The 14,440-nt window shown below is 43.9% G+C and overlaps 1 protein-coding gene across 1 annotated transcript in view; it reads left to right on the forward strand.

Moving 5' to 3' along the window:
- The first annotated feature begins 2,249 nt into the window (after positions 1 to 2,249).
- The window catches only part of CNOT10 (CCR4-NOT transcription complex subunit 10), a 55,145-nt gene continuing 42,954 nt past the window's right edge, over positions 2,250 to 14,440 (forward strand). The window contains exons 1-4 of the mRNA XM_029940471.1: positions 2,250 to 2,469; positions 9,252 to 9,346; positions 10,256 to 10,417; positions 11,912 to 12,062. Of these exons, the coding sequence (XP_029796331.1) occupies positions 2,268 to 2,469; positions 9,252 to 9,346; positions 10,256 to 10,417; positions 11,912 to 12,062 (610 nt within the window). The 5' untranslated portion in view covers positions 2,250 to 2,267. The remainder of the gene's footprint in view (positions 2,470 to 9,251; positions 9,347 to 10,255; positions 10,418 to 11,911; positions 12,063 to 14,440) is intronic.

The following is a 14,440-nucleotide window of genomic DNA, read 5'->3' on the forward strand; positions in this document are numbered from 1 at the left end:
TTAGGAATTTAGAGTAATATGTTGGTCTTAGGATTCCAGTTTTTTAAAATTGATTAATTATTTTGAGAGAGGGAGAACGTGAATAGGGGAAGGGCAGAGAGAGAGAGAGAGAGAGAGAGAGAGAGAGAAAGAGAGAAAATCCTAAGTAGACTCTGTGCTGTCAACACAGAACCCAACATGGGGCTTGGTCTCACAAACCATGAGATCATGACCTGGGCCAAAATCAGGAGTTGGTTGCTTAACCAGCTGAGCCAACCAGGTGCCCCTCCAATTTTAAATTAACAATTGAGTGAATAGTTGACATGTAAACTTACATTGAAACCTTAACAGTATTGTTGAATGGACGTTAAAGAGTACCTGAGTCACTATTTTCATAAGTTTAATTTTTTTAGATTTAAGTCCTCAGAAAATTATCTTTTTAAGTCAATGGTACTTAAAATTGAATACATTAAATTATTTAAAGTAGTTAAAATGTTATGTCTGAAGGTGTTTATCTTTGTAAAGGAGATTCATTCATTCATCACATTCATCAACATTTATCACAACCCTTTAAATTTAAAACTCCAGGGTGCCTGGGTGGCTCAGTTAGTTAGGTGTCCAACTTCAGCTCAGGTCATGATCTCATGGTTTGTGGGTTCGAGCCCCACATCAGGCTCTGTGCTGACAGCTCAGAGCCGGTAGCCCACTTCAGATTCTGTGTCTCCCTCTGTATCTGCCCCTCCCCGCCTCAAGCTCTGCCTCTGTTTCAAAAATAGACATTTTAAAAAATAAATTAAAACTCCAAATAGAACGTCTAAGTTGAGAGGCTCCTGGCTGGCTTAGTCAGAGGAGCATGAGACTCTTGATCTCGGGGTCATGATTTTGAGCCCCATGTTAGGTGTAGAGATTACTTAATAATAAAATCTTAAGGGCATCTGGGTGGTTCAGTCAGTTAAGTGTCCAACTCTTGATTTCAGATCAGGTTATAATCTCACAGTTTCGTGAGTTCAAGCCCCATGTTGTGCTCTGCACTGACCCTGCAGAGTCTGCTTGGGATTCTCTCTCTGCCCCTCCTCTGCTCGTGCGTTCTCTCACTCAAAATATATAAACTTTAAAAAATTACAAAAAATAAAATCTTAAAAAGAAAAGTCCAAGTTGAATGTAAAAGTTTGAGGAAAAGCTAGACTTTGAATTTATAACATTAATAAATCAAGTGTTAATAATGAAAAACTAGAGTAAGTCTCTCTTTACATGAAAACTACTCTCAAAAGCAAATAAATACTACTATCAGATATGAAAATAAAAATGTACCTCAGCAGGGGCATCTGGCTAGCTCATTCAGTGGAGCATGCAGCTCTTGATCTTGGGGTTGTGAATTTGAGCCCCAGGTTGGGTGTAGAGATTACTTAAAATCTTGGGGCATCGGGGTGGCACAGTTGGTTAAGCATCCAACTTCAGCTCAGGTCACGATCTCGTGATCTGTGGGTTTGAACCCCGGATCATGCTCTGTGCTGACAGCTCAGAGCCTGGAGGCTGCTTCCGATTCTGTGTCTCCCTCTGTTTCTGCCCCTCCCACACTTGTGCTCTGTCTCTTTATCAAAAATAATAAACATCAAAAAATAAAATCTAATTAATAATTTATGTTATTTATATATAAAATAGAAACTAAAATAAAAATAAAAAATAAACCCAAACACTCAGCAGTGGTAGAGATCTTTGTCTTCCCCCAGTATGTTGTTACTGGTATTCTCTTCCTTTATTCCTGTAGTGCTGGACAGAGTGCTCAGCTCTGAGCTTTTGGACAGGGTGCCCAAGTCCGAGGCAGTGCTGCTCACTTAGTTCTTCTCTGAGCTGGGTAGGAATCAGCTGTTATATGCAGGGTTTTGAAAAACCAGAGGCGCTTGTCGAAATGATAGAAAACCACATGTGGGGTGTGTGAACTTTACGGTGACTTTGGCAAACCTGAATTATTTTTCTTTCAGATGGCATCCTTCTTTAAAACTTGCCTTCACAGAGACATCAGCAGTATTTTGTGAGCATACCAGTGGGTTTCTTTAGGCCTTAACATTCTCTTTTCCTTTGGAGAAAATGTCCTTTCTGGAAACCCATTGGCGCTCTGCTCTGAAAAGCGTAGCTGGTGTGGAAGGCCCTCCTCCAGGCAGATTTGAGTTAACATTCTCTATTGGAACGTATCTGAGTGTTCAGTTAACTGACATTTTTCGGTTTTGAAAAAGCAGTGCGTTTCTCTCCTGCTTAGTTCAGACCTAAAGACAGTTGTTTGGTTCAAAATGAAGCCTATTGGCTTAAAGGGCGTCAAGGTTTGTGGGTCCAAGAGCTCTCTTTGCCCGGAGGGTCAGCCATGTTCATTAGGCCAGGGTAGGAGGAAAGTCAGGCTTCTGGACGAACGGCCGTATACTCTTACAATTGGCAACGGAGACTACTTTTGGGCAAATAAAGACATATTGTGGGATTATGTGCAGAGTCTTTCTGGTAAGAACTTTGTAGGTTTTAAAAACTCGATTACAAAAAGAACACCCATTCTTTATAGAAAACTTGAAAGGTGTCAAAAGATAACAAGGAAAACCAAAATAGTGATCCCGTTGGAGTGTTTTTGTTTTAAAGTTTTATCTCGAAGTAAAAATGCAGGTTAACTTGTAAAAGGCCCTTTCTTGGCTCTGTTCTCCAGAATGTCTGTAGAAATGGGAATTTCGGAGTCTCTTGTAAGCCTTAGTCTAGCTTGTTTGTCCTAAAGCTGGCTTCTCTCTTTCTCTGGAAGAGCTCCTAGAGGGTAATGATGGAAAGTTGAAGCCTAAACTCTTCAGTGCGCTGGTAACTTGTTGCGTATTTCCCCTTGCTTTCTAGTATTTATAAATCACTTTTTGGCAGTTGGGCCCAGAAGTGCTGTTAAAGAATGTAACATAGAGGGATGCCTGGGTGGCTCAGTCGGTTAAGCATCTGACTTTTGATTTCGGCTCAGGTCATGATCTCAGGGTTTGTGAGATTGAGCCCCTTGACCGGCTCAGTGTGGAGGGTGAGCCTGCTTAGAATTCTCTGCCTCCACTCTTCCCCAGCTGTGTGCTCTCTGTCTCTCTCAGAATGAATGAATACACTTAAATTAAAAAATAAAAAGTAACTTAGAGAGTGTATATTTTACTTATTATTTTTTATTTTTTAAAGTTTATTTATTTTGAGAGAGAAAGTGTGCACATGTGAGTGGGGGAGGGGCAGCGGGTGGGGTGAGAGAATCCCAAGCAGGCCCAGCACTGCCAGCACAGAGCCCGACGTGGGGGCTCAGTCTCCTGAACCCCGAGATCCTGACCTGAGCTTGAGGACCAAGAGACAGACGCTCAGCCAACTGAGTCACCCAGGTGCCCAGGGAGGATACATTTTAGAGGAAGTTGTAGAGAGAACCTGATGGCAAACTAAGAGACTTTGACATTCGGTCTAAAATTATGAACTGTACTGGTAAATGTGTTAAACACTTTGGGTTCCTTAAATGTTTTTAAAGTGTTTGTGTTGTTGTTAAAAGTTTGTGACAGATACATATGCGGTCTGCTTTAATCTAAACTTATTCTTTCTGGAGCTTCGAAATCCTGTGCCCCATTTTTACGCATTTAAAAGTAATTGGTCCTTACCGTTATCATGCCCCTGAAAGTTTTGCAAAACAGGAGTATTGTGTATACAGTTGAGTCAACAATAACTCATTGTTATCAGCGTTCTAAAGAAGAAACTATTTAACTAGCATGAGTGTCCTTTTAAACTTTCTCCAATAAACTTAGCTTTCCTCTGCCCGTTAGGACTCAGTTCTTATCTGTATGCTGAAGTAGAAATGAATACTAATTGATCTGCTAACATTTTTTTCTGTTTTATTTTATATAATTTTTCAAGTTTTATGTAAGTAGTCTCTACACCCGTTGTCGGGCTCAGACTCACGGCCCTGAGATCACCAGCTGCGTACTCGTCCGTCCGAGCCAGCCAGGCGCCCTTGATCTGGTAACTGTATCAGAAGTAACACTTCTGAAAGACCCCAGTACCAGAATACCTTTTTCCTCCCCTCCGGGGCAGAGCTGAGCCTTAGATAAGTTCGCTTCAGCACAGGCTGTATTCTGTTCTGGGTGTTCCGCGGCGATTCTCCGGAGTGTGCGGTCTGCCAGGGGTTTCACGGCGTGCTGGGAGCTGTTCCACAGTCACATCATGCTGAAGCAATTTCCACCCCGAATCGGATGTTTAGAGTGCAGAGATAAATATATATATTTCTAAAACTGCCGGAATCATTAGTTTTGTCAAAAAGAAAGGGTAAGAGAGCTAATGTTTATTTACCGTCTCTAAGCAGAGAGTTAGATGGCCTAGGGGAGGCCGGACTGAAGATGTGACTGATGCCAGGATTTGTACAGTTGTCATTGTACCGCGTTGCCCGTCTGGGAGAGGGTCTGTGGGGGTCTTTACTGACAGCCAGCATGTGCCAGGCCAGGGTTCCCGGAGGCGGCTGCGCCGAGGACTGGCTCTTCCGAATGCTCCTGGAATGTAGGTTTCTCGGTAGTGATCAAAAATGCCCACACTCTGATTGCTCCGGCAGCTCGCATATGAAAATAGGAACGCGCGGAGATGAGCACTGCCCGTGTGCAGGAGGACAGGCAAATTCATGAAGCACTTTGTATTTCTGTATGTGTTTGGAATGTTAACCAAAAAAGAAAAAAAACCCATCACGCATGTCCATAGTTTAATGCCTCCTCACACACCCAGAAGCCCCTCCTGGAAGATGGCTGTGAAGATTCAGTGAGTCACCCTGTCTGAGGCACTTCTGTGCCCAACAGCTTGGGAGCTCTCCACCCACATCAGCCGCATCGCTGTGATCTGGGAGGAGTGGCAGGTGCCGGAGCGTGGAGGTGCAAATGGGGTCCCGACCAGGACATGGTTTAGTGCGGGCTGACAGAAGTGGTAGTTGCTTCCACGCTGCAGGTAGTTTACATTTGGAGCCCTGCTTCTTCGGGACTCCCGTACCGACTCCTGAGTTAGGTCCAAGCTCACTCTCCGCTCCCACTTCCTCATGGCCCCCCGTTATTGCCGTAGCGTTATTCACACACAGAATCCTGTGTTTGCATCTTCTCTCCCCAAGGACTCTCTTGAGTTTCACAAGTGCCGGAGGCTTGTCTGTGTGCTTCATGTTTAGATCCCTTGCTCCTACAATGCTGCTTGACCCAGATGGTCTTCCAGCTGTTTGTTAATTGGATGCATGACCTGAATTTATTATATATAAGCCAGACTATCAGTTAAAAAACAATAACTCCCAGGCAAGTGTTGTGCGTTTCTTTGTGGTCAAGATTAGGGAGTGAACCACGTCTCCTGGGAGACTTGGGGTGATGGCGATGGTAGTGGTCATAGGAACTGTTGAGTAGTAAGTTTGGGGGCGAGATGGCCTGCCGTGTGTCTCCATGGGGAGACTGTCTTCCATTGCTACCTAAGTTGGCTTGTGTTGCTTTGTGAACCCCCCCACTTCTTTGTAGAAGCTTGTTGGGGTCACTGAACTCCTGAGTCGGACGGCACCCCAAAAGCCATTTAATACAGATGCTCATTTTAGCAAATAGGAAAACTGACACTTGCCCCAGTTCCGCTTCTGTATCAACTATTTCATTTCAGAAGCGGCACTAAAGTTTTGGTCTTATTTCAGTTCCAGGTGTTCCCCCCACGCCCCCTCCCCGTGCTACCTGGCCCCACGTGTACGTTGAAATAGTAAAGTCTGCAGCACCGGGCTGCACAAGGGGATGCGCTCTGCCAGACACGTTCTCATCACTTCCTGTTTGCTCTTCATGATGCCTCCCGGCAACTCCAAGGAGGGTTTTCTTATCCCCATTTTTCTACCTGGCTTCAAGCTCTGGAGGTCTTCAGATTCCAGGCTGAAGCAACAATTCTGTCTGGGGGTGAGGGGAGAAAAACCTCTTGTATAAATAAATTCAGACATTGTGAGACTTTGATAGTTTAAAGAATTCTTTATTCTGAGTCATACACGATGGCATCACCTGCACATACCTATGTTTGCAGCCCCTGCGTCATATTTATGCTGTGGTCCTATGTCTTTCTATTGGTATTCTGTTCATGGTGCATGGATGGGGCTTTTGTTGGTAAGTGAAGCTAAAAACCCAGAATATTCTTTGGGAGATAATTGAAGCATGAAAGTCACCTTTTAAAAAAAAATTCTTTTTTAACATTTGTTTTTGAGAAAGACAAAGTTTGAGTGGGAGAGGGGTAGAGAGAGAGGGAGACACAGAATCCAAAGCAGGCTCCAGACTCTGAGCTGTCAGCACAGAGCCCGACATGGGGCTCGAACTCAGGAACCATGAGATCATGACCTGAGCCGAAGTTGGCTGCTTAACCGACTGAGCCACCCGGGTGTCTTAAAAGTCACCTTTTTTTTTTTTTTTAATGTTTTATTTATTTTTGATACAGAGAGAGACAGAGCATGAGAGCGGGAGGGGCAGAGAGAGAAGGAGACACAGAACCGGAAGCAGGCTCCAGGCTCTGAGCTAGCTGTCAGCACAGAGCCTGATGCGGGGCTCGAACCCATGAACGGGAGATCTGACCTGAGCCGAAGCCGGAGGCTCAACCGACTGAGCCACCCAGGCGCCCCAAAAGTCACCTTTTTAAAACAAAAGGCGGGGCCCCTGGGTGGTTCAGTCAGTTAAGCTTCCTACTTGGGCTCAGGTCATGATCCTGCAGGGTCCCTGAGGTCGAGCCCTGCATCCAGTTCTGTGCTGACAGCTTGGAGCCCGGAGCCTGCTTTGGATTCTGTGTCTCCCTCTCTGCTTGCCCCTCCCTCTTTCACGCTCTGTTTCTCTCACTCTCAAAAATGAATAAATGTTTAAAAGAATTTTTTAAAAGCAGATTTTTAAAACAAAATTAAAATATTGGGGGCACCTGGGTGGCTCAGCTGGTTAAGTGTCTGACTCTTGATCTCAGCTCAAGTCATGATCTCATGATGTGAAATGGAGCCCTGCATTAGGCTCTGTGCTGGGGTGTGGGCCTGCTTAGGATCTACACCCCCCCCCCCGATTCATTCTCTCTCTCAAAAAAATTACTGTTAAGAATGACTGGTATTCATATCACATATACAATATTTTTGCCATAAATATTAGACTAAATGCATGAGGAAATAATCAGATAAACCCAGAATACGAACACTCTACACGGTAACTACCTTAGACTGTCTTTTTTTTTTTTTAACGTTTATTTATTTACTTTGAGAGAGAGAGCTCACATGAGCAGGAGGAGTGGCAGAGAGAGAGAATCAGGCAGGCTCCGTGCTTTCAGCTTGGAGCCTGACTCTGGGCTTCGTCTCAGGAACCGTGAGACCGTGCCCTGAGCCAAAACCAAGAGCGGAGGCTTAACTGAGCTACTCAGGCGCCCCAGCTTAGACTCTTTAAAACAAATAGTGACTTGATGAGCACTGAAAGGTGAGGATGTGCTCTGGAGTTAAAAAGCTATTTAAGGGGAATATGTGAGCCTTGCTTGGTACCTGAGCTGGGAAGGAAGAGTAAAGTTACAAGACATTTCTTAGAACAATCAGGGAAATTGACCATTTGGTAGATGATATTTTTGAATTATTGTTACTTTTCTTACTGTGACTATTTTGTTTTGGTTGTGTAGGAGAATGTCCTTTTCCTTTTGTTTTTCTTTTTCTTTTTCTTTTTTTTTTTTGAGACACAGAGAGAGACAGTGTGAGCAGGGAAGGGTCAGAGAGAGAGGGAGACACAGAATCTGAAGCAGGCTCCAGGCTCTGAGCTAGCAGTCAGCACAGAGCCCGATGCGGGGCTCGAACCCACGAACCGTGAGATCTGACCTGAGCCAAAGCCGGACGCTTAACCTACTGAGCCACCCAGGCGCCCCAGAATGTCCTTTTTCTAAAAATAATTAATGTTATTTATTTGAGAGAAAGAGCAAAAGAGACAGTGCGAGCAGGGAAGGGGCATAGAGAGAGAGAGAGACAGACAGAACTGAAGCCGGCTCCAGGCTCTGAGCAGAGCCCAGCTCAGGGCTCAAACCCAGGAACTGTGTCGTCATGACCTGAGCCAAAGTGAGACACTTAACCGGTTGAGCCACCCAGGTGCCCTGGTGAGTTTTGTTTTTGTTTTTTTTTTTAATCAAAAGAAAGTTTTCTAAGTGGGAAAATATTTATAAATTGTAAAAGACCGTTTTTAAAGACTGATCTTGATTAAGTACAATGTGTATTTTGAGTTTAGTACTTCAGGGCGGAGCAAGGAATGTCGTGATTAATTTGAGATTAAATGAAGTTAAAATAACACATAGCATTACAGCTGGCTATAACTTTCAAGGCACTGTCACTTTTGTCCCCTTCCTTCCACTCCCATTCCCAGTGCCTTATTATTATGTCATTGAATAAATGTGAAAAGGGCTGAAAGATTTTGAAACCTGTTTAAATACAGATTTAAAGGATTTAACATTTTTTGTGGTCCCTTGATGCACTGGATGCTGTTTTGGGGGGTCGGGTTCTAAGGACGTGCTTACCAGGAAGTATTTATTCGTAGTAACTTTTATAACTTTGTTGCCTGTTCTTTTCTTTAAATAAAATCAAACGCTCAGGTTTGTTTCTTAGTGTAGCATGTTACAGATGGATTATGAACTTTTTAAGGTATTGTGTATGTGTTTATAATCTTCTTGTGTCTCCAGTGCCTGGAGCCACAAGTTCCTTGGATATGTGGGAATTTTTTTTTTTTGGTTTTATTTTTTTTAAGTTTATTTATTTTTGAGAGATGGAGAGAGTGAGCAAGCGCATGCGTGAGTGGGGGAGGGGCAGAGAGAGAGAGAGAGAGACACAGAATCCAAAGCAGACTCCAGGCTCTGAGATGATGTCAGCACAGAGCCCGACGCAGGGCTTGGACTCACGAACCGTGAGATCGTGACCTGAACTGAAGTCAGACACTCATCTGAATGAGCCACCCAGGCGCCCCTGTGGGACTTTGGTATATATTGCTGGGGGCAGATCTAATGTCTTAAGTGAACACAGTATTTTCAGTCCTGTCAGACGGAGCTGTTATCCTTTCTTAAGTGATGGGGGGTTTTCATTGTGCTTGAGCGTGGCTACGGAAACATTTCTTTAAGTTTTTGTAGGAGTGGCTTCTGCCTTCCTTGGGACACTAATGCATCATTGTAATTGAGAGAGCCCTAGCCACAGCAACTTCATGAGGGAGAAGACCAGCAGAGGCGTACTCACTGGACACCTTTATTTCTAAAGAACTGCAAAACTTGTGTGCTTGCAGATCAGGGTGCGGAGAGGCACGAAGGGGCCAGTCAGCCGTCTGGGATCACTGACCAGGAGAAGGAGCTGTCCACCAGCGCTCTCCAGGCGTTCACGGTGAGCCACGGCTTCTTTCCAACTCCGTTTTTAGGATCTGTCAAAGATGAATCTTTTCACAATTAATTTTTGTTTATAGCCTTCATTCTGTAATAATTCAAGAATTAAATTTAAAGAGTAGGTTTTGTTTAAAATTTTTAAAAATTAGAGTTAAATATGGTAAAGGGAATGGGAGTAATATGAGTCATTCCCAAGTTTTTGTGTTTCATAAATGTGTTAACTCTTAAAGTGTTTTTAAAGACTTTTAAACTTAGATTTGTAATTATATGGGTCGGCCTTTTAAGTTCACTGCTTCGTTCAGTTTCTTGAGTGTTCTTTCAAATGGAACCCCAAAAATTTCTTGTCAAAAGTTTAAATTTTCTGACACTAAATGATATGAATGGAAACCTTATTTGACTATCAGGTTACATACATGTAAGCAGAAGAATTTGATACTTGGTTATTCAGAGCATATTTACTAGAAATTAAAATTTTGAATAATTAATCATATTACATTTCTTAGCCAAGAAATTCTGCAGCTATTAGACCATTCTAGCCCTATCCACTCTCCACATAGATATGTTTGTGTGTGTGTGTGTGTGTGTGTGTGTGTGTGAGATGTGGTTTCATACACATACAGAGGCATCTGACGTGCCTGCATGTCTGTGTGTGTCTTACACACATATTGGTGGTAGAGCGTGAGTCTTAGGAAATAAATATCTAAAATTTCTAACTTTGAGTAGGTATAACTGACATATCCCAGTTTCTTAATTAACATGAATATTGCCTCATTTAGTGACTTTAATTAGTAGATTTAGGGGAATTAGATCTGTCTTTGTAAAGAGTTTTCCAAACAGAGATGATGAAACATATTTGGAAATGAATGTCTAGTTTTAAGGGTAACAGGTAATTTTTGTCTGTTTGTTTTAGGCTGGAAATTATGATGCCTGTCTGCAACACCTTGCCTGCCTACAAGAAGTAAACAAAGATGATTACAAAATAATTTTGAATAAAGCAGTGGCTGAGTTTTTTAAAAGTAACCAAATGACAACAGACAGTTTGAGACAAACACTTAACCAACTGAAGAATCAGGTGATACACAAATGAGTTTAGCTATAAAAATATCGTGGTATTCTCTAAATTGTGAAATAAAAATTAATATGACTTCTCAGATATTGATAGCACAATTTCTAATAGATCTAAAACACTTGCATTAATTTTGTGTATAAAATTACTGTTCCAGGAAATGAAATGTTATGTTGTGTAATTTATTTTCTAACTTGAACAGAAGAGACTAATATAGCAGACCTGAATGAGCTTTGGAGTTTTGAAAAAATTAAAGGGAAAATGTGTGCAGAAGCTTAGCCGCGGAGCTCATCTTCCTTACGCCTGCGAAGATGTGCTTGTTTATAATGATGTGGGGTTGACGAGCGCTCGGAGGACATTCTGGTTTACGTGCCGCGTGGCGCTTGCCTTGGCCGTCGGTCGTAACAGTTCTCCCGTCACAGCGCTAGAGCTTTGATAGGCAAGGGGGCTGATGAAGATGCCGCCGCCGATGGCGGGATCGGAGGGCAGACGTGTATTGCTCATTATGTAACAGGGCCCCGCGAAGACCTTTGCATGCGGCAGCTCACTTACTCTTCCCAGCCCTCCTATACAGCAGCCACTGCGATTTTCCCCATTTTACAGATGGGAAAGCTGAGGGACAGACAGCTTATGTAAAGTGGCCAAAGACACAAAACTCTTTAAGTGTAAAGAGCTCCATGAACCCGGCCTTCTTGGACTCTAGGGCTGTGACCCTGATTACTGCTTCAAGGCCTTTTTGAGCCCCTGCCATGTGTTCCTGAGTGCCGTTGTTCAGGAGAGTGTCACCCTAAAATGTGATCTACTTAGAAATCAGGGACCCCTGCAGGCTCTTTGTCATTTGTTATAGGAGTGAAGGTCCTCTACAGTATCACCCTAAACAGGTATAGTTAGAAACAAGTTACCTGTTCAGGCTCTTCCTGACTACAGGAGTAAAGTAATTCTTCAATGAAAATGAGAGTAAAAGGGGCACCTGGTGGGCTCAGTCAGTAGGGCATACAAATCTTGATCTCAGGGTTGAGAGGTTAAGCCCCATGTTGGGCATAGAGATAACTTAAGAAAAAAAGAGTAATGGCCAATATTTATCAAACTCTTACGTGATTCCAAATTCCATAATAAATGCTTTTTATCTTTTATCTCCGATAATCCTCACATTCAGCTCTTTAGATAGGTACTTGTAATCTCAGTTGTAGAACTGGGGTTTAGGGATCCTAGTAATTTTCATTTATATAGCCAGGAGGAGGAGGAGCAAGATTTGAACCAGACCTTCCAACAAGGAACAGACCTGCCTGGTCTATATAAAGTCCTATGAAAGTGTTTTTCTTAAAGGAATTTTATTATTATAAAATAATTTTTACTAGAATAATTAAAACCTGTAAGTTCTGTTGGAAATGTGGAAAAACTCAGAGTAAGAAACGTTGGCCCGTGTTCCGGCGCCCAGCCTCTTTCGCTTCCGCTCTTCCTCGCCCTGTGTCCTGACCACATGTGGTCCCTGTGTCGTAGGTCCACTCGGCCGTGGAGGAAATGGACGGCCTCGATGACGTGGAGAACAGCATGCTGTACTACAATCAGGCCGTCATTCTGTATCATCTGCGACAGCACACGGAAGCCATCGCGGTGGCCGAAAAGCTTTACCAGTTCATAGAGCCTTTTGGTATGTTCCGTCAGGTCAGAGATCTCCCCGTCATGCTCACGCGGGCCCTGGGGTTTTAAAGAAAGGAAGTATTTAAGGACAGGAAAAAACTGTGTTAAGTTTTAGCCATTAAAGATAAAAAAACATAAAAATGACATTACTTTTAGATGAACCCAAGTTTTCTTTTACCATTTCTTCCCCACTCCTACCCCTCAAATTTGAAAATAGCTATTAGGAATGATGTTTCTAATTGGAAAGACTTAGTGGGGCTTTGTTTCTTCTTTGCTGTGTAAGCACCACCTCGGTGCGCCCGCTCCGTTCTCTGTTGAGCACTGTTCAGAGTGGGGATGTCGCGGGCCAGCGGAGTGTTTCCTGTGCATTGGTATTGCCCCCTGGCAGTCCTGCAGGGAATCACGGAGCAGACAGTAGACTCTGGTCTGGTATCGTGATTATCGTCCAGTTACCAGCCCTGCGTGAGTGTAGTACGAAGGTTAAGGGCAAAGGAGGAAAGAGGGAGCAAATAAGGCAGCGGAGCAGATTCAGGAAATGGTTGTTAGGGAGGCTGTTGGCCCACAAGCAGTCAAATTCCAACTGTGGTTCACATTTTTGTCTTTTCCTCTCCGCTTGCTTCTTTTAAATTCAAAACACTAATGCTGGGTTCTTGATTTATAAACACGGATTGCTAATGTCCCCACAGGATAAGAGTGAGTGTGGTGTCTCCTCTGTGGGGCTTTGGGACGGGTTACAGGGTCCCCTTTTGCTGTCAGCTGGTTGAATGGTTCCAGGGAGGCGTTTTCAGGGTGCTCCACTTTTCCTCTATCCTTCCGGCGTGGTGGCTGGACAGATGGGGTGTCAGAGATGCCAGTGGTGAGGACGGTGTGCGCAGTGCCCAGGTCAACATTGTACCTCTAGGATGGCGCAGATGTGCTTTTCTTTTACTTCTTAAGTGTACTTATTTTGAGAGAGCACATGCGCACATGTAGATGAGCTGGGGATGAACAGAGAGAGGGAGGGAGGGAGGGAGAGAATCCCAAGCAGGCTCTGTGCTGTCAGCTCAGAGCCCAACTTGGGGCTCGATCTCAACATACCGTGAGATCACAACCTGAGCCAAAATCAGGAGTCAGACTCTCAACCAACTAAGCCACCTAGACCCCCCCAGATGTGTTTGTTTGTAAAGCCTTTTTTTTTAAAGTAACATGTACACCTGATGTGGGGCTTGAACATATGACCCCAAATCAAGAGTTGCATGCGGTACCAACCTTGCCAGCCAGGCACCCCTGTAAGCTGGTTCTTAAAATTTCAGGAACCATTTATGAAATCGTGCCTGTCTGTATGGTTGCCGCGCAGAGTCAAGCAACCGACGAGCCAGAATTCAGGTCCATGTTTCTTCTTTGAAAATTATTATGGTCATTTTTAAAAATTTTACTGTTTGATCCTTCATATAGCATGTATTTATTAAACATACACTGTGGACCAAAGCTGTTCTGGGATCTGAAGATAGTGCAATGAAGGAAACAGAAAATCTTTACCCTCAATATTCTAAGGGAGAGAGAGCAACACAATAAATATATGTTGTGAGGTAGCCAATGCCACTAGGAAAAGCTAAAATTGGGTAAGAGCATAGAGGTGGACTGGGAATGTTGTTTTTAGATAAGTCAATCACGGAAGGCCTGGGATAAGACAGTATTTGAAAAGAGACCTGAGTGAAGAGGAGAGGTGAGCCACATGACTCAGGAAAGCATTCCAGCCAGAGGGGCCGTATGTGCAGAGGATCTGAGAGGAGCCTGAGTTTGGTGAGTGAGAGGAACCGCAGAGGTTCATTGTGACTCGAGCTGGGTGGGCCAAGCAGTAGCAGGTGAAGGCAGGGGCAGCAAGGTGAGGAACAGGTAAGTCCTGTGGCCTGTGTAAGGACTTACTGTTTCTTTTTGTTTATATTTCTTTTTCTTTTTTACCGTTTATTTATTATCCAAAGCAGGCTCCGGGCTCTGTGCTGACAGCTCAGAGCCTGATGCGGGGCTTGAGCCCACGAGTGGTGAGATGGTGACCTGTGGTGAATTCAGACTTGAGTCACCCAGGTGCTCCTTGTTTTTATTTTTTTAATTTTTTTTTTTGTTTGTTTTTTTGAGTGAGAGTAGGAGCGGGCGAGGGGCAGAGAGAGGGAGACACGGAATCCAAAGCAGGCTCCAGGGTCTAGGCTCTGAGCTGTCAGCACAGAGCCCAACGCAGGGCTTGAGCCCACAGTGGTGAGATCATGACCTGAGCGGAAGTCAGATGCTGAACCGACTGAGTCACCCGGGCGCCCCGAGCACTTAACTGTTTTAAGAGTGGTGCGATGGGTGCCCAGTTGGCTCAGTCGGCTGAGCATTCGACTCTTGGTTTTGGCTCAAGTCATGATCCCA

Source organism: Suricata suricatta, chromosome 5, assembly GCF_006229205.1.
Source record: "Suricata suricatta isolate VVHF042 chromosome 5, meerkat_22Aug2017_6uvM2_HiC, whole genome shotgun sequence".
Taxonomy (NCBI): domain Eukaryota; kingdom Metazoa; phylum Chordata; class Mammalia; order Carnivora; family Herpestidae; genus Suricata; species Suricata suricatta.